Below are 14234 nucleotides of genomic sequence, written 5' to 3'. Positions count from 1 at the left end.
CATCCCTGGCCCCACCCCAGAGCACGCACCCCCAGCCGGAGCCCTCACCCCTGTTGCACCCTAACCTCCACCCCAGGCGTTGAAAATGAGCAAATGAGTGAGGGTGGGGGAGAGTGAGCGACAAAGGGAGGGAGAATGGAGTGAGCAGGCGTGTGGCCTTGGAGAAGGGGCGGTGCAGGGGGCAGGGCAAGGGTGTTCGGTTTTCTGCAAATACAAAGTTGGCAACCCTAACTTTGTTACACACTCACTTCAACACACACACACTCCCCAACACACATGCTGTCTCTCACATACACACACTCTCTCACACATTCATACATACAGTCTATGATACACACTCCCCCCAACAGACACACACACACACACTTGCTCTCTCGCTCACTCACTCACTCACACACACACCCAACACACACAACACCAGGGCTCCCTGCACCAAGGTCACTTTCCCCACCTGGGCTGGGCTGCGCTGTGAGGTGAGCATCAGGAGTTGCTGCTTTCCGCCCTCTCCTTACGTAGCCCAGGTGGGGAAAGTGACCTGGATGCAGGGAACCCTGACATCGCTCCTTGCTCCCCCACCCCCACAGGCCCCTGGGTGTGCAGGGCAGAGGAGTAGCAGTCCCGGGGGGGATCGAGCAGCAATGCCCACTGCTCCATGCATCTAGGTCAGTTTCCCCACGTGGATGCAGGAGGGAGTGCAGGGATTAGGGGTGAAGGGGGGAGTGCAGGGGTTAGGGGTTAAGGGGGTGCAGGGATTGGGGTGCAGGAAGGAGTGCAGGGATTAGGGGTGAAGGGGGCACAGTGCAGGGGTTAGGGACAAACCAGGGGGTGGGGAGCCTGGGGAGCTCTCGGGGGCCATGGGAAATGTGGGGGCACCCACAGGGACCAGGGGCAATGGGGGGGCACCATGCCCAGGGGAGCCAGGAGCAATGGGGGAGAAGTCGCAATCACGGGGACCAAAATACAAGTTTGCCCAGGGCACCATTTTCCCTAAGGGCAGCCCTGCTTCCCCAGCATCACACTCGGCCACCATACTGTCCTGTGATCAAGGTTAAAAATAGCTCCTGGCTCTTGGGGAGAATGGATCCACTATTCACTTGTCACCCATTCTCCTCCTTCTCCTCTTCCTCATCCATTATGTCCTCCTCATTGTTGTCTGAGGTGGCCCGGGACTCAGACTCCTGGGAGGTATCCACACTGCTCCTGGGGGTCGTTGTGAGGTTGCCGCTGAGAATCTCATGCAGCTCATTGTAGAAGCAGCATGTCTGTGGTGCAGAACCAGAATGACTGTTCACTTCCCTTGTCTTCTGGTCCGCCTGTCAAAGTTATTCCATTTTGACACGGAACTGCTGTGTGTCCCTGGTGTAGCCCTTGTCCCCCATGCCCTGCATGATCTTTTTATAAATGTCTACATTTCTTCAGCTGGATCAGAGCTGTGCTTACATAGACTCATCTCCCCACTGACCAATAAGTCCCACCACCTTCTGTGTACTCCAGGCTGGAGCACGTTTTGGGTGTTGAGTCACCATGATCACCTGGGTTAGCAAGCTCTCCACGCTGATCAAAGAGGAAATGGGAATTCAAAGTTTCCAGGGCTTTAACAGGGGAGGGGCTGTTTCCTGTGTACTTGGCTGCTGTGCAGTGGAGTTTAAAACGATCTCCAGAGCAGTCACAGCAGAGCATTGTGGGACACCTAGATGCCAGTTCAGACAACTTACACAACACTGCGTCTACACTGACTCTTTGTTGACCCATCAACATCGAATCAAGTGCTACACCTCTCATGGAGGTAGAGTAATTAAGGCAACGTTACAGGTGAGTTAGGTCGGAGGAAGGGACTTGGCAGTGTAGATACATATGTTATTAGGTCAACCTAAGGCAGTTTCTGTCAACCTAAGTTTATAGGGTAAACCAGGTTTCAGTCTGTTCCTGAAATCTCTCCCCCACCCCGGCCAACACCACCCGCAACTCATCACTAGATATCAGGGGAGAGCTCATTCAGACTTGGCTTACAAATGCAAGGATCTTGATCAATCTATGAGATTGCAGATGCAACTTCCAATGAATTCAGCACCCACCTTGTGTTACCAGTAGAGCTGGCTGGAAAATGTATTTTCCATCCCTTGGGATATTCCAATATTTTGACTTTTTTTTCCTGAATTGGGACCAAAAGTTGAAATTTTGATAATTCTCAGAAAATGAAAAGTTCCAAAAAATTTTGATTTGGAAATATTGAAATGAAAATTGTTGACATTTTGGATAAAAATGAAATATTCTGACATCCCCAAACTGTGGAAACAAAATGTCAATTAGAAATAAAACCTTGTGTTTAGAGCTGACACTTCCACTTACAATTACACTGCAATTCAAAATGATAATTTTGAAATATTGCTTCAGAAAACTGAAAGAAAAAATGTTGGAAATCAATGTTTTCCCATGGAAAAATCACCATTTTGATGAAACCACATTTTTGTCAGAAAATTTTTAATGAGCTCCAGTAACCAGATTGACTGATATAAGATTGTAATTTTTTCCCTCGAAAAACCATCCTTTCCCAAAGTCACATCCACATAATGTCTCACCAAGAGTCCACCAGAGAACATCATTTGTTGGATATTAGGTTGTATATTAGGAAAAACTTTTTCACTAGGAGGGCGGTGAAACACTGGAATGCGTTACCTAGGGAAGTGGTGGAATCTCCTTCCTTGGAGGTTTTTAAGGTCAGGCTTGACAAAGCCCTGGCTGGGATGATTTAGTTGGGGATTGGTCCTGCTTTGAGCAGGGGGTTGGACTAGATGAGCTCCTGAGCTCCCTTCCAACCCTGATATTCCATGATTCTATGATTTTAACACAAACACACATCACAATTTTTAGAGCTGTATGGGGATATATTTGAGGTCCTGCTTTGATTACAGTGTCACACATGATCAGCATTTCCCAGAATCTGCCAATTGACCCAAATTAGAATCTTTGCATCGTGACTGTTTCCTCTCTTGACTCAAGTATTGCAGTGTCTAGTCAAAAATGCATACAGGAGCTTCTAGGGCCTTTGAAGTGGAAGCTGATAGATCCAATGTCTCTCGCAGTGTTGGTGCTTGTGATACAGTTACCAGTGTTGTGCATGCACACATTGCTCATGCCCATGCTAATTGCACCCAGTCATTTTGTATCCTCTCCTCTTTCTGGTGATGATACTGGTGGCACTGATGGTAAAGTAAACCAATGAAAATAAAAGAACCTTTCAAGTGCAATGGAGCAGAGAGACCCCCAAGCTCTTTCTAGTCCAGGCAATGAGACAGGAAGCTCCTGCTTTGGAGAACTGGGTGGCAAAGAGTCCATCCTGGAGGTAAAGCAGGGAAGGTGAGTAAGACCAGGTTTTTAAAAGTGCTTGTACACAAGCTGAGCATTTTTTTCTTAGTCACAGTTGTTTAATGCAGTAATTCAAGTATGTCAGTGTCCAAACCAAGCTCTATAGTTAATGCCTGAGGCCTACTCAGGAATGATAAAGATGAAAGACCCATTTCTCTGAGCACATTGTGTAGGTGCAACATCCGTCAAACTAGCAGAGCGAGAACTTCCTTTGCGGTTTAAGCCGGAACATCGCAGAGCAAATAATTTTCCTCTCTCAGTTCATGCTGACCCTCTGCCGCTCTCTGTCTCCACTGAGGATTTTGAGACAGGACTAGACGGGTACGCCTCCTAAAGTTCTGTTCCAGGACTCCTGCTTGCTGATCCGAAAACACCTCCACAGGTATCATCTCCAAGTGCTTGTGGGGTCTTTCATTGTTAGGGAATGTAACTGCTGTAGGATTTTTCTCTTCAGACTAACTCAGGAAGTGTGTGTTGATGGGTGATGTTTTCAAAAGTGCCTAAGAACCAGATTGAAATCAGTGGGATTTAGGAGCCTAAATAACTTTTAAAAATCTGGCCCTAAGTGACTTATGAGCATAATTCTTATTGAAAGTCAATGGGACTCTAGCAGGGATGGTCTACCCCCTTTAAGGGCAGTAGGGACTAAAGGTCAACCACCCCCTGTTCTTTGGTATGGCTCTTCAAGGTTTGAGGAGTTTGGAAGGGTCTAGGAAGTGTCAGAGGAAGATACTGGGAAGAAGGAAGCACTCCTGGGGAAACAGTGTTTGGGGAAATCCATAGTTCTTCTGTTCCTTTAAGGGCCCAGGAGCAGAAGCTTTGTAATGCAGTGTGGGGCAAAATTCCCCTTTCTCACAGCCAACTGGGATGAGCCTTGGAGGGAGGGCAGCATATATGCTGCCTGCTCCCTCATGAAAGGCAGACTCTAGCAGGAGGAGGACTGCTGCCCGCTGACCTCTCCAAGCCAACACGTGAAAGGACAGAGTAAAAAGGGGCTAGCTGGGGAGAAGCTGACTGAGAATCATAGAATCATAGAATATCAGGGTTGGAAGGGACCTCAGGAGGTCATCTAGTCCAACCCCCTGCTCAAAGCAGGACCAATCCCCAACTAAATCATCCCAGCCAGGGCTTTCTCAAGCCTGACCTTAAAAACTTCTAAGGAAGGAGATTCCACCATCTCCCTAGGTAACACATTCCAGTGCTTCACCACCCTCCTAGTGAAAAAGTTTTTCCTAATATCCAACCTAAACCTCCCCCACTGCAACTTGAGACCATTACTCCTTGTTCTGTCATCAGCTACCACTGAGAACAGTCTAGATCCACCCTCTTTGGAACCCCCTTTCAGGTAGTTGAAAGCAGCTATCAGATCCCCCCTCATTCTTCTCTTCTGCAGACTAAACAATCCCAGTTCCCTCAGCCTCTCCTAAATCGTATGTTCCAGTGCCCTAAACATTTTTGTTGCCCTCCGCTGGACGTTTTCCAATTTTTTCACATCCTTCTTGTAGTCTTGTAGAACTGCAGCTGGCCTGTATCAGAACCCAGCTCCAGGATGATAGCTGTGGAATCCTCACCTAAGGAGAGCGAGGATTTGAATTTTCACCATGCTTCAGGAAGAAGGGCTGGGGTCTTCTGAACTTGGTGAGAGAACACTTCTCTGAATTAATACCCAGGGCCAGAAGAAAGGTTAAACTCAAGGGGCTAAAGAAGAAGTTTTATATTCTGTAGGAAAGGTTAATAAAGGAGACCCCACAAAGGGGGTATCTACTTGGATTACTTGAGTCTGAGAAAATGATTGCAAGCACCAAGAGAAAGCTGAGTAGCCCACCTGCAGAGCCATGCAGGGCCAGAAGAGGGCATGCTCAAGGGCTGTACCCTGTTACAGGGACTTATGCTCCTAAATTTCTTGGTCTCTCTTGAAAATCCCAACCATTATTTTTATTTAAAAGGATTCCTCTTTATTTCTAACTTTTGTATTTCCCCCCCTCTTAATCTAAGCAGCACAAATGTGGGTTTTGGATGTATGATATTGGTCAATCCATGTAGCTAATAGTTCTGCATGTTTAACTGTGTGTGGTTTTTTTTTGCCATATCCACCATATCTACAACACCACCAAAAATTGGGATATCAAGTTATTAGTAAAGTGTTTAGTACACAATCTGAAGAAAACTTGTTTTTAAAAAATCATTCCAATTTAACTTAGAAATGATCATAAATCCATTGACTGAGAATTTGCTGAGGGGGGCCATAAAAATATGGCTAATGGTAAACACCAGCTTATTTAATCTGGGGTGGGTTTCTAGTGAAGTGCCACTGAGAATCAACAATAGTTCCTCGCCTATTCAAGGTCTGATTAAATCATCTGAAAGAGAATGCAAGCAAAATGTTAATAAAATTTCCATCTCATATTGAATTGGAAGGCATTTGGAGCAGAAGTTAGAGGGTAGAAATATGGACAGGATCCAACAAAATGAAACTGAGACAAATTAGCTATCCCTATTCAATATACAATGGAGAAGCTTATGTTAATAGCCCTAGATATGGACTCATTGAGAGTCTGGGGAGGGGGTTTCAGTGGAAGATCTTAAATTCTAACTTCCCCTGCTGTTCTGCTATTCTGTGAGGTTTTTGGTCTTCAAGGCATGATGCAAGGCTCATCATTTTATTACTTCAGTTTCTTAAGGAGACTCTTAGCCAGGAATGGGGTTAGGTGAGATGTTTTCAGCTTTTCTCCCTTTAATAATGCAATGATTCTTTAAATTAATTAGGGTCCCTGGGTAACATGTTCAAAACATTGAAAATGATTTTTCAATGGGCCATAAGCTTCTAAGTCATTAAAGAGCTTCCGAAAAGGGATTCAGGAAAGCACTTAAGCATGTGACATTCAGGCATAAAACCCACTGCGATTCAGGAGTAAAAAGTAGACACAATTATTTTAGTTACTAAAGTCAGCCTGTACATGTGAAATTCTCTCTTTAGGGAGAAAGTGTCATTTTTACACTGCAATTTGTCAGAATAGAGCTACATGTAAAGTTCTTCAGAATATGGTACCTTAACTTTGCGTTTATATATTTTTCAGCATTTTTAAAACAAAGTTTTGTCTTCATGTACAATTTCTTCATGTTCTAATGTTTTTGTAAAATTTCCATCTTTTGATTTGCAATTTTGTAAATTGTGTTTGTTTGTTTTGCTTAAGTTATTGAAATGCATGAACAGCTTTAATTTCAGTTCAGCTAATTATTTTCTCTTGGAACATTAAATAGAGGTCAGACATTTTAAAGATTATAAGAAATACATCTCTCTGAGCTCCCTGCTCCAATTCTCTGCCTGGCTTCTCTCAACCAACCTATTGTGATATGAAATAGGCCTTGATATTATTTGTCTGCTCTGATGATAAATCAGTAGAGTCTGATTCTTCATGTAACTGCACCAGTTTTATTCTGGTGTAAGTCCATAGGTATCACTGGAGTTACACCAACATGAAACAAGTGTAACAAAGGGGAGAATCAGGCCCACAGATCTGTTGTCAGCCACTTCCATCCACTCAATCAGAGTGTAAACATTATATCCTTTAGCCCACCAGAAATGAGCGAGCAGGAAATAACCTACACCGAACTGAAATTTCACACTCCTACTCAACAGCAAATGTTGCAAAGAGCTGAGAAGACCAAGACCAAAGGTACTGTACATAACAAGCTGCTAACTCTGTACATGCTTTTATTTTACTGTCAAGAGTCAAACCTCTTGGTCCAATAACTTTCCTTAACTTAACCCCAGAATTACAATAAAAAAATCAATAATAATGGGGGAATTCAACTGTCCCCATATTGCCTGGGTATATATCGCTGCAGGACAGGTTGCAGAGATAAAGTTTCTTGAAACCTTAAATGACTGCTTCTTGGAGCAACTAGTCCTGGAGCCCACAAGAGGAGAGGCAATACTTGATTTAGTACTAAATGGAGCATAGAATCTGGTCCAAGAGGTGAATATAGCTGGACCGCTTGGTAATAGTGACCATAATATAATTAAATTTAACATCCCTGTGGTGGGGTAAACACCACTGTGGCCCAACGTTGTAGCATTTAATTTCAGAAAGGGGAACTACACAAAAATGATGTTAGTTAAACAGAAATTAAAAGGTACAGTGCCAAAAGTGAAATCCCTGCAAGCTGCATGGAAACTTTTTAAAGACACCATAATAGAGGCTCAACTTAAATGTATACCCCAAATTAAAAAAATAATAGTAAAAGAACCAAAAAAGAGCCACCATGGCTAAACAACAAAGTAAGAGAAGCAGTGAGAGGCAAAAAGGCATCCTTTAAAAAGTAGAAGTTAAATCCTAGTGAGGAAAATAGAAAGGAGCATAAACTCTGCAGATGAAGCGTAAAAATATAATTAGGAAGGCCAAAAAATAATTTGAAGAACAGCTAGCCAAAGACTCAAAAAGTTATCGCAAAAAAAAATTTAAGTACATCAGAAGCAGAAAGCCTGCGAAACAACCAGTGGGGCCACTGAACAATCGAAATGTTAAAGGAGCAGTCAAGGATGATAAGGTGATTGCGGAGAAATGAGATTTGTTGCATCGGTCTCCATGGTTGAGGATTTGAGGGAGATTCCCAAACCTGAGCAATTCTTTTTAGGTGACAAGTCTGAGGAACTGTCCCAGATTGAGGTGTCATTAGAGGAGGTTTTGGAACAAATTGAAAAACTAAACAGTAATAAGTCACCAGGACCAGATGGCATTCACCCAAGAGTTCTGAAGGAACTCAAATGTGAAATTGCAGGACTACTAACTGTAGTCTGTAACCTATCATTTAAATAAGTTTCTGTACAAAATGACTGGAGGATAGCTAATGTGACGCCAATCTTTAAAAAGGGCTCCAGAGGTGACCCCGGCAATTACAGGCCAGTAAGCCTGACTTCAGTACTGGGCAAACTGGTTGAAAATATAGTAAAGAATAGAATTGTCAGACACATAGAGGATGAATATAATTTGTTGGGGAAGAGTCAACATGGTTTTTGTAAAGGGAAATCATGCCTCACCAATCTACTAGAATTCTTTGAGGGGGTCAACAAGCATGTGGACAAGGGGGATCCAGTGGATATAGTGTATTTAGATTTTCAGAAAGTCTTTGACAAGGTCCCTCACCAAAGGCTCTTAAGCAAAGTAATCACTCATGGGATAAGACTGCAAAGAGCTACAAAAGGATCTCTCAAAACTGGGTGAGTGGGCAACAAAACGGCAGATGAAATTCAATGTTAATAAATGCAAAGTAATGCACACTGGAAAACGTAATCCCAACTATACATATAAAATGATGGAGTCTACATTAGCTGTTATCATTCAAGAAAGAGATCTTGGAGTCATTGTGGATAGTTCTCTGAAAACATCCACTCATTGTGCAGTGGCAGTCAAAAAAGCAAACAGAATGTTGGGAATCATTAAGAAAGGGATAGATAATAAGACAGAAAATATCATACTGCCTCTATATAAATCCATGGTATGCCTACATCTTGAATACAGCATGCAGATGTGGTCACCACATCTCAAAAAAGATATACTGGAACTGGAAAAGGTTCAGAAAAGGGCAACAAAAATGGTTAGGGGTATGGAACGGCTGTCATACGAGGAGAGATTAATGAGACTGGGACTTTTCAGCTTGGAAAAAAAGACAACTAAGGGGGATATGACAGAGGTCTATAAAATTATGACTGGTGTGGAGAAAATTAATAAGGAAGTGTTATTTTCTCCTTCTCATAACCCAAGAACTAGGGGTCATCAAATGAAATTAATAGGCAGCAGGTTTAAAATAAACAAAAGGAAGTATTTTTTCACACAACACACAGCCTGTGGAACTCCTTGCCAGAGGATGTTGTGAACGCCAAGACTATAACTGGGTTCAAAAAAGAACTAGATAAATTCATGGAGGATAGGTCCATCAATGCTATTAGCCAGGATGGACAGGGATTGTGTCCCTAGGCTCTGTTTGCCAGAAGCTGGGAATGGGCAACAAGGAATGGATCACTTGATGATTCCCTGTTCTGTTCATTCCCTCTGGGGCACCTTGCATTGGCCACTGTCGGAAGACAGGATACTGGGCTAGATGGACCTTTGGCCTGACCCAGTATGGCCATTCTTATGTTCTTGTGTTCTTGATATTACATGTCAGTATTCAGGAAGTTTAATGTATTTTCCTCTGATGTACCTGCCAATGGCATGTTACTGAAAGCTGATCATAGCCCAGCATGCAAAATGCAGGAACTAATCATGCATAGGAGGGAGAGGTCACAGACTTGGAAGCTAACAAAGGTGTCTGTCTGCTCTAGTCATTCTCATTTGCCCCCGGCTAAGTATCCAACCAGTCAGTTATTACTGGTCTGGATGAACTTGTTTTCTTTCTTTTCTCTGTAAAAGCCCTCATGTTACAGGTCCAACCACCAACTGTCTGTGGTCAGGAAGAAGCTTCCACAGTGGGCAGGCTATTCTATAACTATCCATTATGTTAAATTCTCTTCTGAAGTAGTCTGTTCTACTCAGAGACAGTGTTCACTTTGCCTGTCTTGGTCTCTTCTCCTTTTGTTAGGTTCTCCCTCTCCATCACCACAGTGGAGGCTCATTGCGGCACTGCCTCTTGGGATCTTTTGCCTGCCTTTGCTGGTAACTCTGGGGATATTAAGCGCTCAGATGTGATACAGTAAACTGCAGGAGTTTACATAAGGAGTTCCACAGTTGTGCATACTCTTATCTGTGTAACTTTGGAAATATACAGTGAAATTTTGAGAGAAATTAGAATCTTCATCTTTTTTCCCCAATCACTGTTTTTTTCACTCTCTTTTCTACCCTCTTTTTTACTTCTGCCTCCCCATCACCCAATCAGGGAAATTAGATATAAAAATTATGTTAATGTTAAAAGTTTAATTACTGAAAAGTTACGGCAGGGAAAAGTTCACTCATTGCATATGCTGTCTAAGACAGAACTCTGTGGTGAGTTTGGGTTACTTTGCACCAAACAAGTGCAAAACAACCTCAAACCCAGTAGATACAGATCCTGGCAGATTCCCTTGCATAATTGGATTCTCAGGTGGTGGTGCAGAAATTCTAGTGACTCCTATGCCACCCACATCCTGGCTTCAGTGGTGTGGGCATAGCTGGGACATCTCTATAACACAATGTCATAAATATAAAGGGAAGGGTAAACCCCTTTAAAATCCCTCCTGGCCAGAGGAAAAATCCTCTCACCTGTAAAGGGTTAAGAAGCTACAGGTAAGCTCGCTGGCACCTGACCAAAATGACCAATGAGGAGACAAGATACTTTCAAAAGCTGGGAGGAGGGAGAGAAACAAAGTGTCTGTCTGTATGCTGCTTTTCCTGGGGATAGAACAGGAATGGAGTCTTAGAACTTTTAGTAAGTAATCTAGCTAGGTATGTATTAGATTATGATTTCTTTAAATGGCTGAGAAAAGAACTGTGCTGAATAGAATGACTATTCCTGTCTGTGTGTCTTTTTTGTAACTTAAGGTTTTGCCTAGAGGGATTCTCTATGTTTTGAATCTAATTACCCTGTAAGGTATCTACCATCCTGATTTTACAGAGGTGATTCCTTTACTTCTATTAAAAGTCTTCTTGTAAGAAAACTGAATGCTTTTTCATTGTTCTCAGATCCAAGGGTTTGGGTCTGTGGTCACCTATGCAAATTGGTGAGGATTTTTACCAAACCTTCCCCAGGAAGTGGGGTGCAAGGATTGGGAGGATTTTAGGGGGAAAGACATATCCAAACTACGTTTCCCAGTAAACCCAGTTAAAGTTTGGTGGTGGCAGTGGAAATCCAGGGTCAAAGGATAAAATTAATTTGTACCTTAGGGAAGTTTTAACCTAAGCTGGTGAAAGTAAGCTTAGAAGGTTTTAATGCAGGTCCCCACATCTGTACCCTAGAGTTCAGAGTGGGGGAGGAACCTTGACACACAACAATCCCTAAATGCTGTAACAGCTTCTTTTGGTAGTTGGCAAATGGCAAAAATTAGAGGCAGCCTGCTCTAATTTATGTTGGGGACCAGCCTGTGCCCTGACAGCCCCATGACCAGAGAAGTAAAAGTAGTTTTTAAATCACCTTTACAGCATCTGTGCTGAGAGGTCTTCAGCTACAGTTCAGGAACTTGGTCATTGAATATTTGGATTACAAGTCATGCAGATAGATTTTTATCTTATTAAAAAATAGTTGCAACGTCAGTGAATCAACATAAGTAGGTAAATCTTAACTTCCTTGTTTCCAAAATTTTGAAGGACAGATCTTCAGGTGGTGTAAAATGTCAAAGCTCCATGGTATTTAAATTTCTAACTTTAACCATTAACATTAAATTAATATAAGCCTTTGCATTTCATAAAAGCTTTAATATTTTTCCAAAGCAAATTTAATATAAGTAGGTATAACTGAAATGTATAGGAAGGCAGTGATAGAGGAATAAATGTGCTTTTCCTGTTCTGTATTAAATAAAATTATGCATATTTCTATCTTCCTAACCATGCAGAAATCTCACATGGGACTGTAGCAGCTGGGGCCCCTCTTCCTCTGGATTTTTTTTGTTCACCTTTGATCCATTTCACTACAATCTCAGCATAACAGGAGAAATTGCATGGTTACTGCATATTCCAATAATTTCAATTGGATTTCTATTTTACCAGAAGAACAAAAAATAATGGAAGAATTTCAGACCTTGTCTCAAGACATGTCCAAATTCCAGTGGTGTGTTCCAAACAGCTGTGAAACATGAACTGTCCTTTCTGAATAACCACCCTCCCCAGAAATATTGGTGTAAAATATCTGTTTTACCTATTCAGATGATCATTGAAATGTCAGCAAAGTCACTCCTGCTGGGGAACTGAGGGGGGGATTTTATGGCCCTCATGGCTCTGGGAATAACTGACAATTCATTCACCCAAATGAAGTGTAGTGAATGGAGAAGGTAAAAAGGATCAGCTCGATATCTCCAGTGAAAGAAAAATAATTGCATACTGTCAATGCCTGTTATTTTAGGGCTGTTAGTTAAGCCTGGTGGAGCCTAGATACAGTTAATTCCACTGTGACACTGGATTCCCTGAATGTCTTTTTGTTTATTGTTTGCCTTTCCTTCCTGTTAGATTTTGCTTCTCCATCTTCCCCATGGCGATATGTTGCAGTGATTCTGGGGATCCTCTGTGTAGTATTGTTGGGAGCTGTGGGGTTCCAGAGTGTCAAACGTAAGTATTTTCAGGAAAAACAAAGAAAAGATTCCAGAGTCTCCAGAAGTTTCAGCAAAGGGGTAAGTGTTGCTGACAAATTTCAGGTGACTTGAGTGATCTCAGATCAGTTCAATTTTTTTTTTCTACCAATATCACTTTTATGAAAGTCTTCCCCAGGCAAATATCTTGCAGGTCTCAGGGTGGCTTGGATGTGGTCTAAAACCATTATCAAATGGCATGATCATGAGCAATGCACTAACAAAATCAATCTATAAAATGTATTTCCTGTTGAAGGAGACAACTGCAGCCTTTGCCCAGAAAACTGGATACAGCATGAGGAGAACTGTTACCACTTTTCTACTGAATGGAAAACTTGGCAAGAGAGTCAAGATTATTGTTCTTCTCGGGGCTCCAGACTTTTGAAGATACACAGCAAAAAAAAACAGGTAGAATTCAATTGTGGGGACTTTTCAGGCTACAAACAGCAGATTAGTCAGACAAGGAGAACAATATTTGATTTCATGTCTGTAGTGTTGCATGGAAGAACCTGGTTTGACTCCATGTTCTGGCATCTCAATTTCCGGGTTGCGCAGGTCTGGGAACACTGCAATTACAGTTCAGCTGGTGCTTAGAAAAGCAGGTCCTCACAATGGTCTGCAATGACTCTCATTAAGTATAAACAGGCACTGTCAGTCCCGTCTCCTCCCCACCCCAAGAGGCCTACTTACTCAGAAAGAGCAGGCGCTAAACGGATAGAGTTAAAAGTCCAAATACTGATGTGAGACTAAGACAATTTTTGATTGTTCCCATACAGGATTTCATAAAGCCTCTAGCATTTTCTTATCACTGGATCGGATTATTCCATAATGGGATCAATGAATCCTGGGTTTGGGAGGATGGCACAGCTCTAACCCTTAACCTGTAAGTCTCTGGCATGCCTAGTTAGGGGCATTAATAACAACTTCTGACTTTGCCAGTACATGCCAGTTAACAGTACATGTATGTTTCATTTCCAGGTTTGCAGAACATCCAGATTTTAATAGCGGTGACTGTGCAGCTTTCAGAATTGGAGAAGCCCACTCCTATGTTTGTACACAATCAAAACCCTATATTTGTGAGCAGAGGGCCACTTAGAGGAAGCCTGTTATACCAGCATAAGAAAGACTGGAGAAAGACACTGAGGCTTCTTCAGTGGCCCTCAGTGCCTCACTGAGGCACAACAATTCATGGAGCTCTTGGTAACTGGAACTTTTATGCTGCCCTTTAACAAGGGGCGGCATGTGCTCCCCTCCTTGGCTGACCATGGACCTGTTTCCTCCCCACCCCTTTTGAGGTGATTAGTGCAGCTAGCTGCTTGAGGAAGAAGCACATCTTGTTATGCGGGGAAGAGCAAGAACTACAATGGCCATTCCCTGCTTGCACACTCATGCAGAAACTGATCAAAAATCTTGTCCATAATAAATCATCTCCATTTTCTGACAGATTTTCTTCCCAGCTGAAAATTACTAGTTGTATATAGATGGTTCTTGTTACCGAGAGATATGCATAGAAGTCGCCATTTTGTGGGTCGGTCTTATTAGTCCTGATTAAACTGACCATATTTTTGTTGTTTAAAAAAGTGTCCTAGTTTTCTATTATAATGCTGTCATAAAG

General features: G+C 42.5%; 1 protein-coding gene across 1 annotated transcript; it reads left to right on the top strand.

Moving 5' to 3' along the window:
* Positions 1 to 3247: 3247 nt before the first annotated feature.
* On the top strand, positions 3248 to 13715 carry LOC140906785 (natural killer cells antigen CD94-like). Its single transcript, XM_073331461.1, has 6 exons — positions 3248 to 3357; positions 6940 to 7043; positions 12501 to 12599; positions 12876 to 13027; positions 13396 to 13502; positions 13598 to 13715. The coding sequence occupies exons 1-6, from the start codon at positions 3248 to 3250 to the stop codon at positions 13713 to 13715; spliced, it is 690 nt and encodes a 229-aa protein (XP_073187562.1).
* The last annotated feature ends 519 nt before the right edge of the window (positions 13716 to 14234 follow it).

Source organism: Lepidochelys kempii, chromosome 1 (genome assembly GCF_965140265.1).
Source record: "Lepidochelys kempii isolate rLepKem1 chromosome 1, rLepKem1.hap2, whole genome shotgun sequence".
NCBI lineage: Eukaryota > Metazoa > Chordata > Testudines > Cheloniidae > Lepidochelys > Lepidochelys kempii.
This window is presented reverse-complemented; position numbering and strand designations above follow the sequence as displayed.

Coding starts and splice junctions, on each gene's coding strand:
- LOC140906785 (XM_073331461.1), top strand. CDS start 3,248: ATGGAGCAGAGAGACCCCCAAGCTCTTTCTAGTCCAGGCAATGAGACA. Junction 3,358..6,939: donor CTGGAGGTAAAGCAGGGAAG/GTGAGTAAGACC, acceptor TATATCCTTTAG/CCCACCAGAAATGAGCGAGC. Junction 7,044..12,500: donor TGAGAAGACCAAGACCAAAG/GTACTGTACATA, acceptor CCTTCCTGTTAG/ATTTTGCTTCTCCATCTTCC.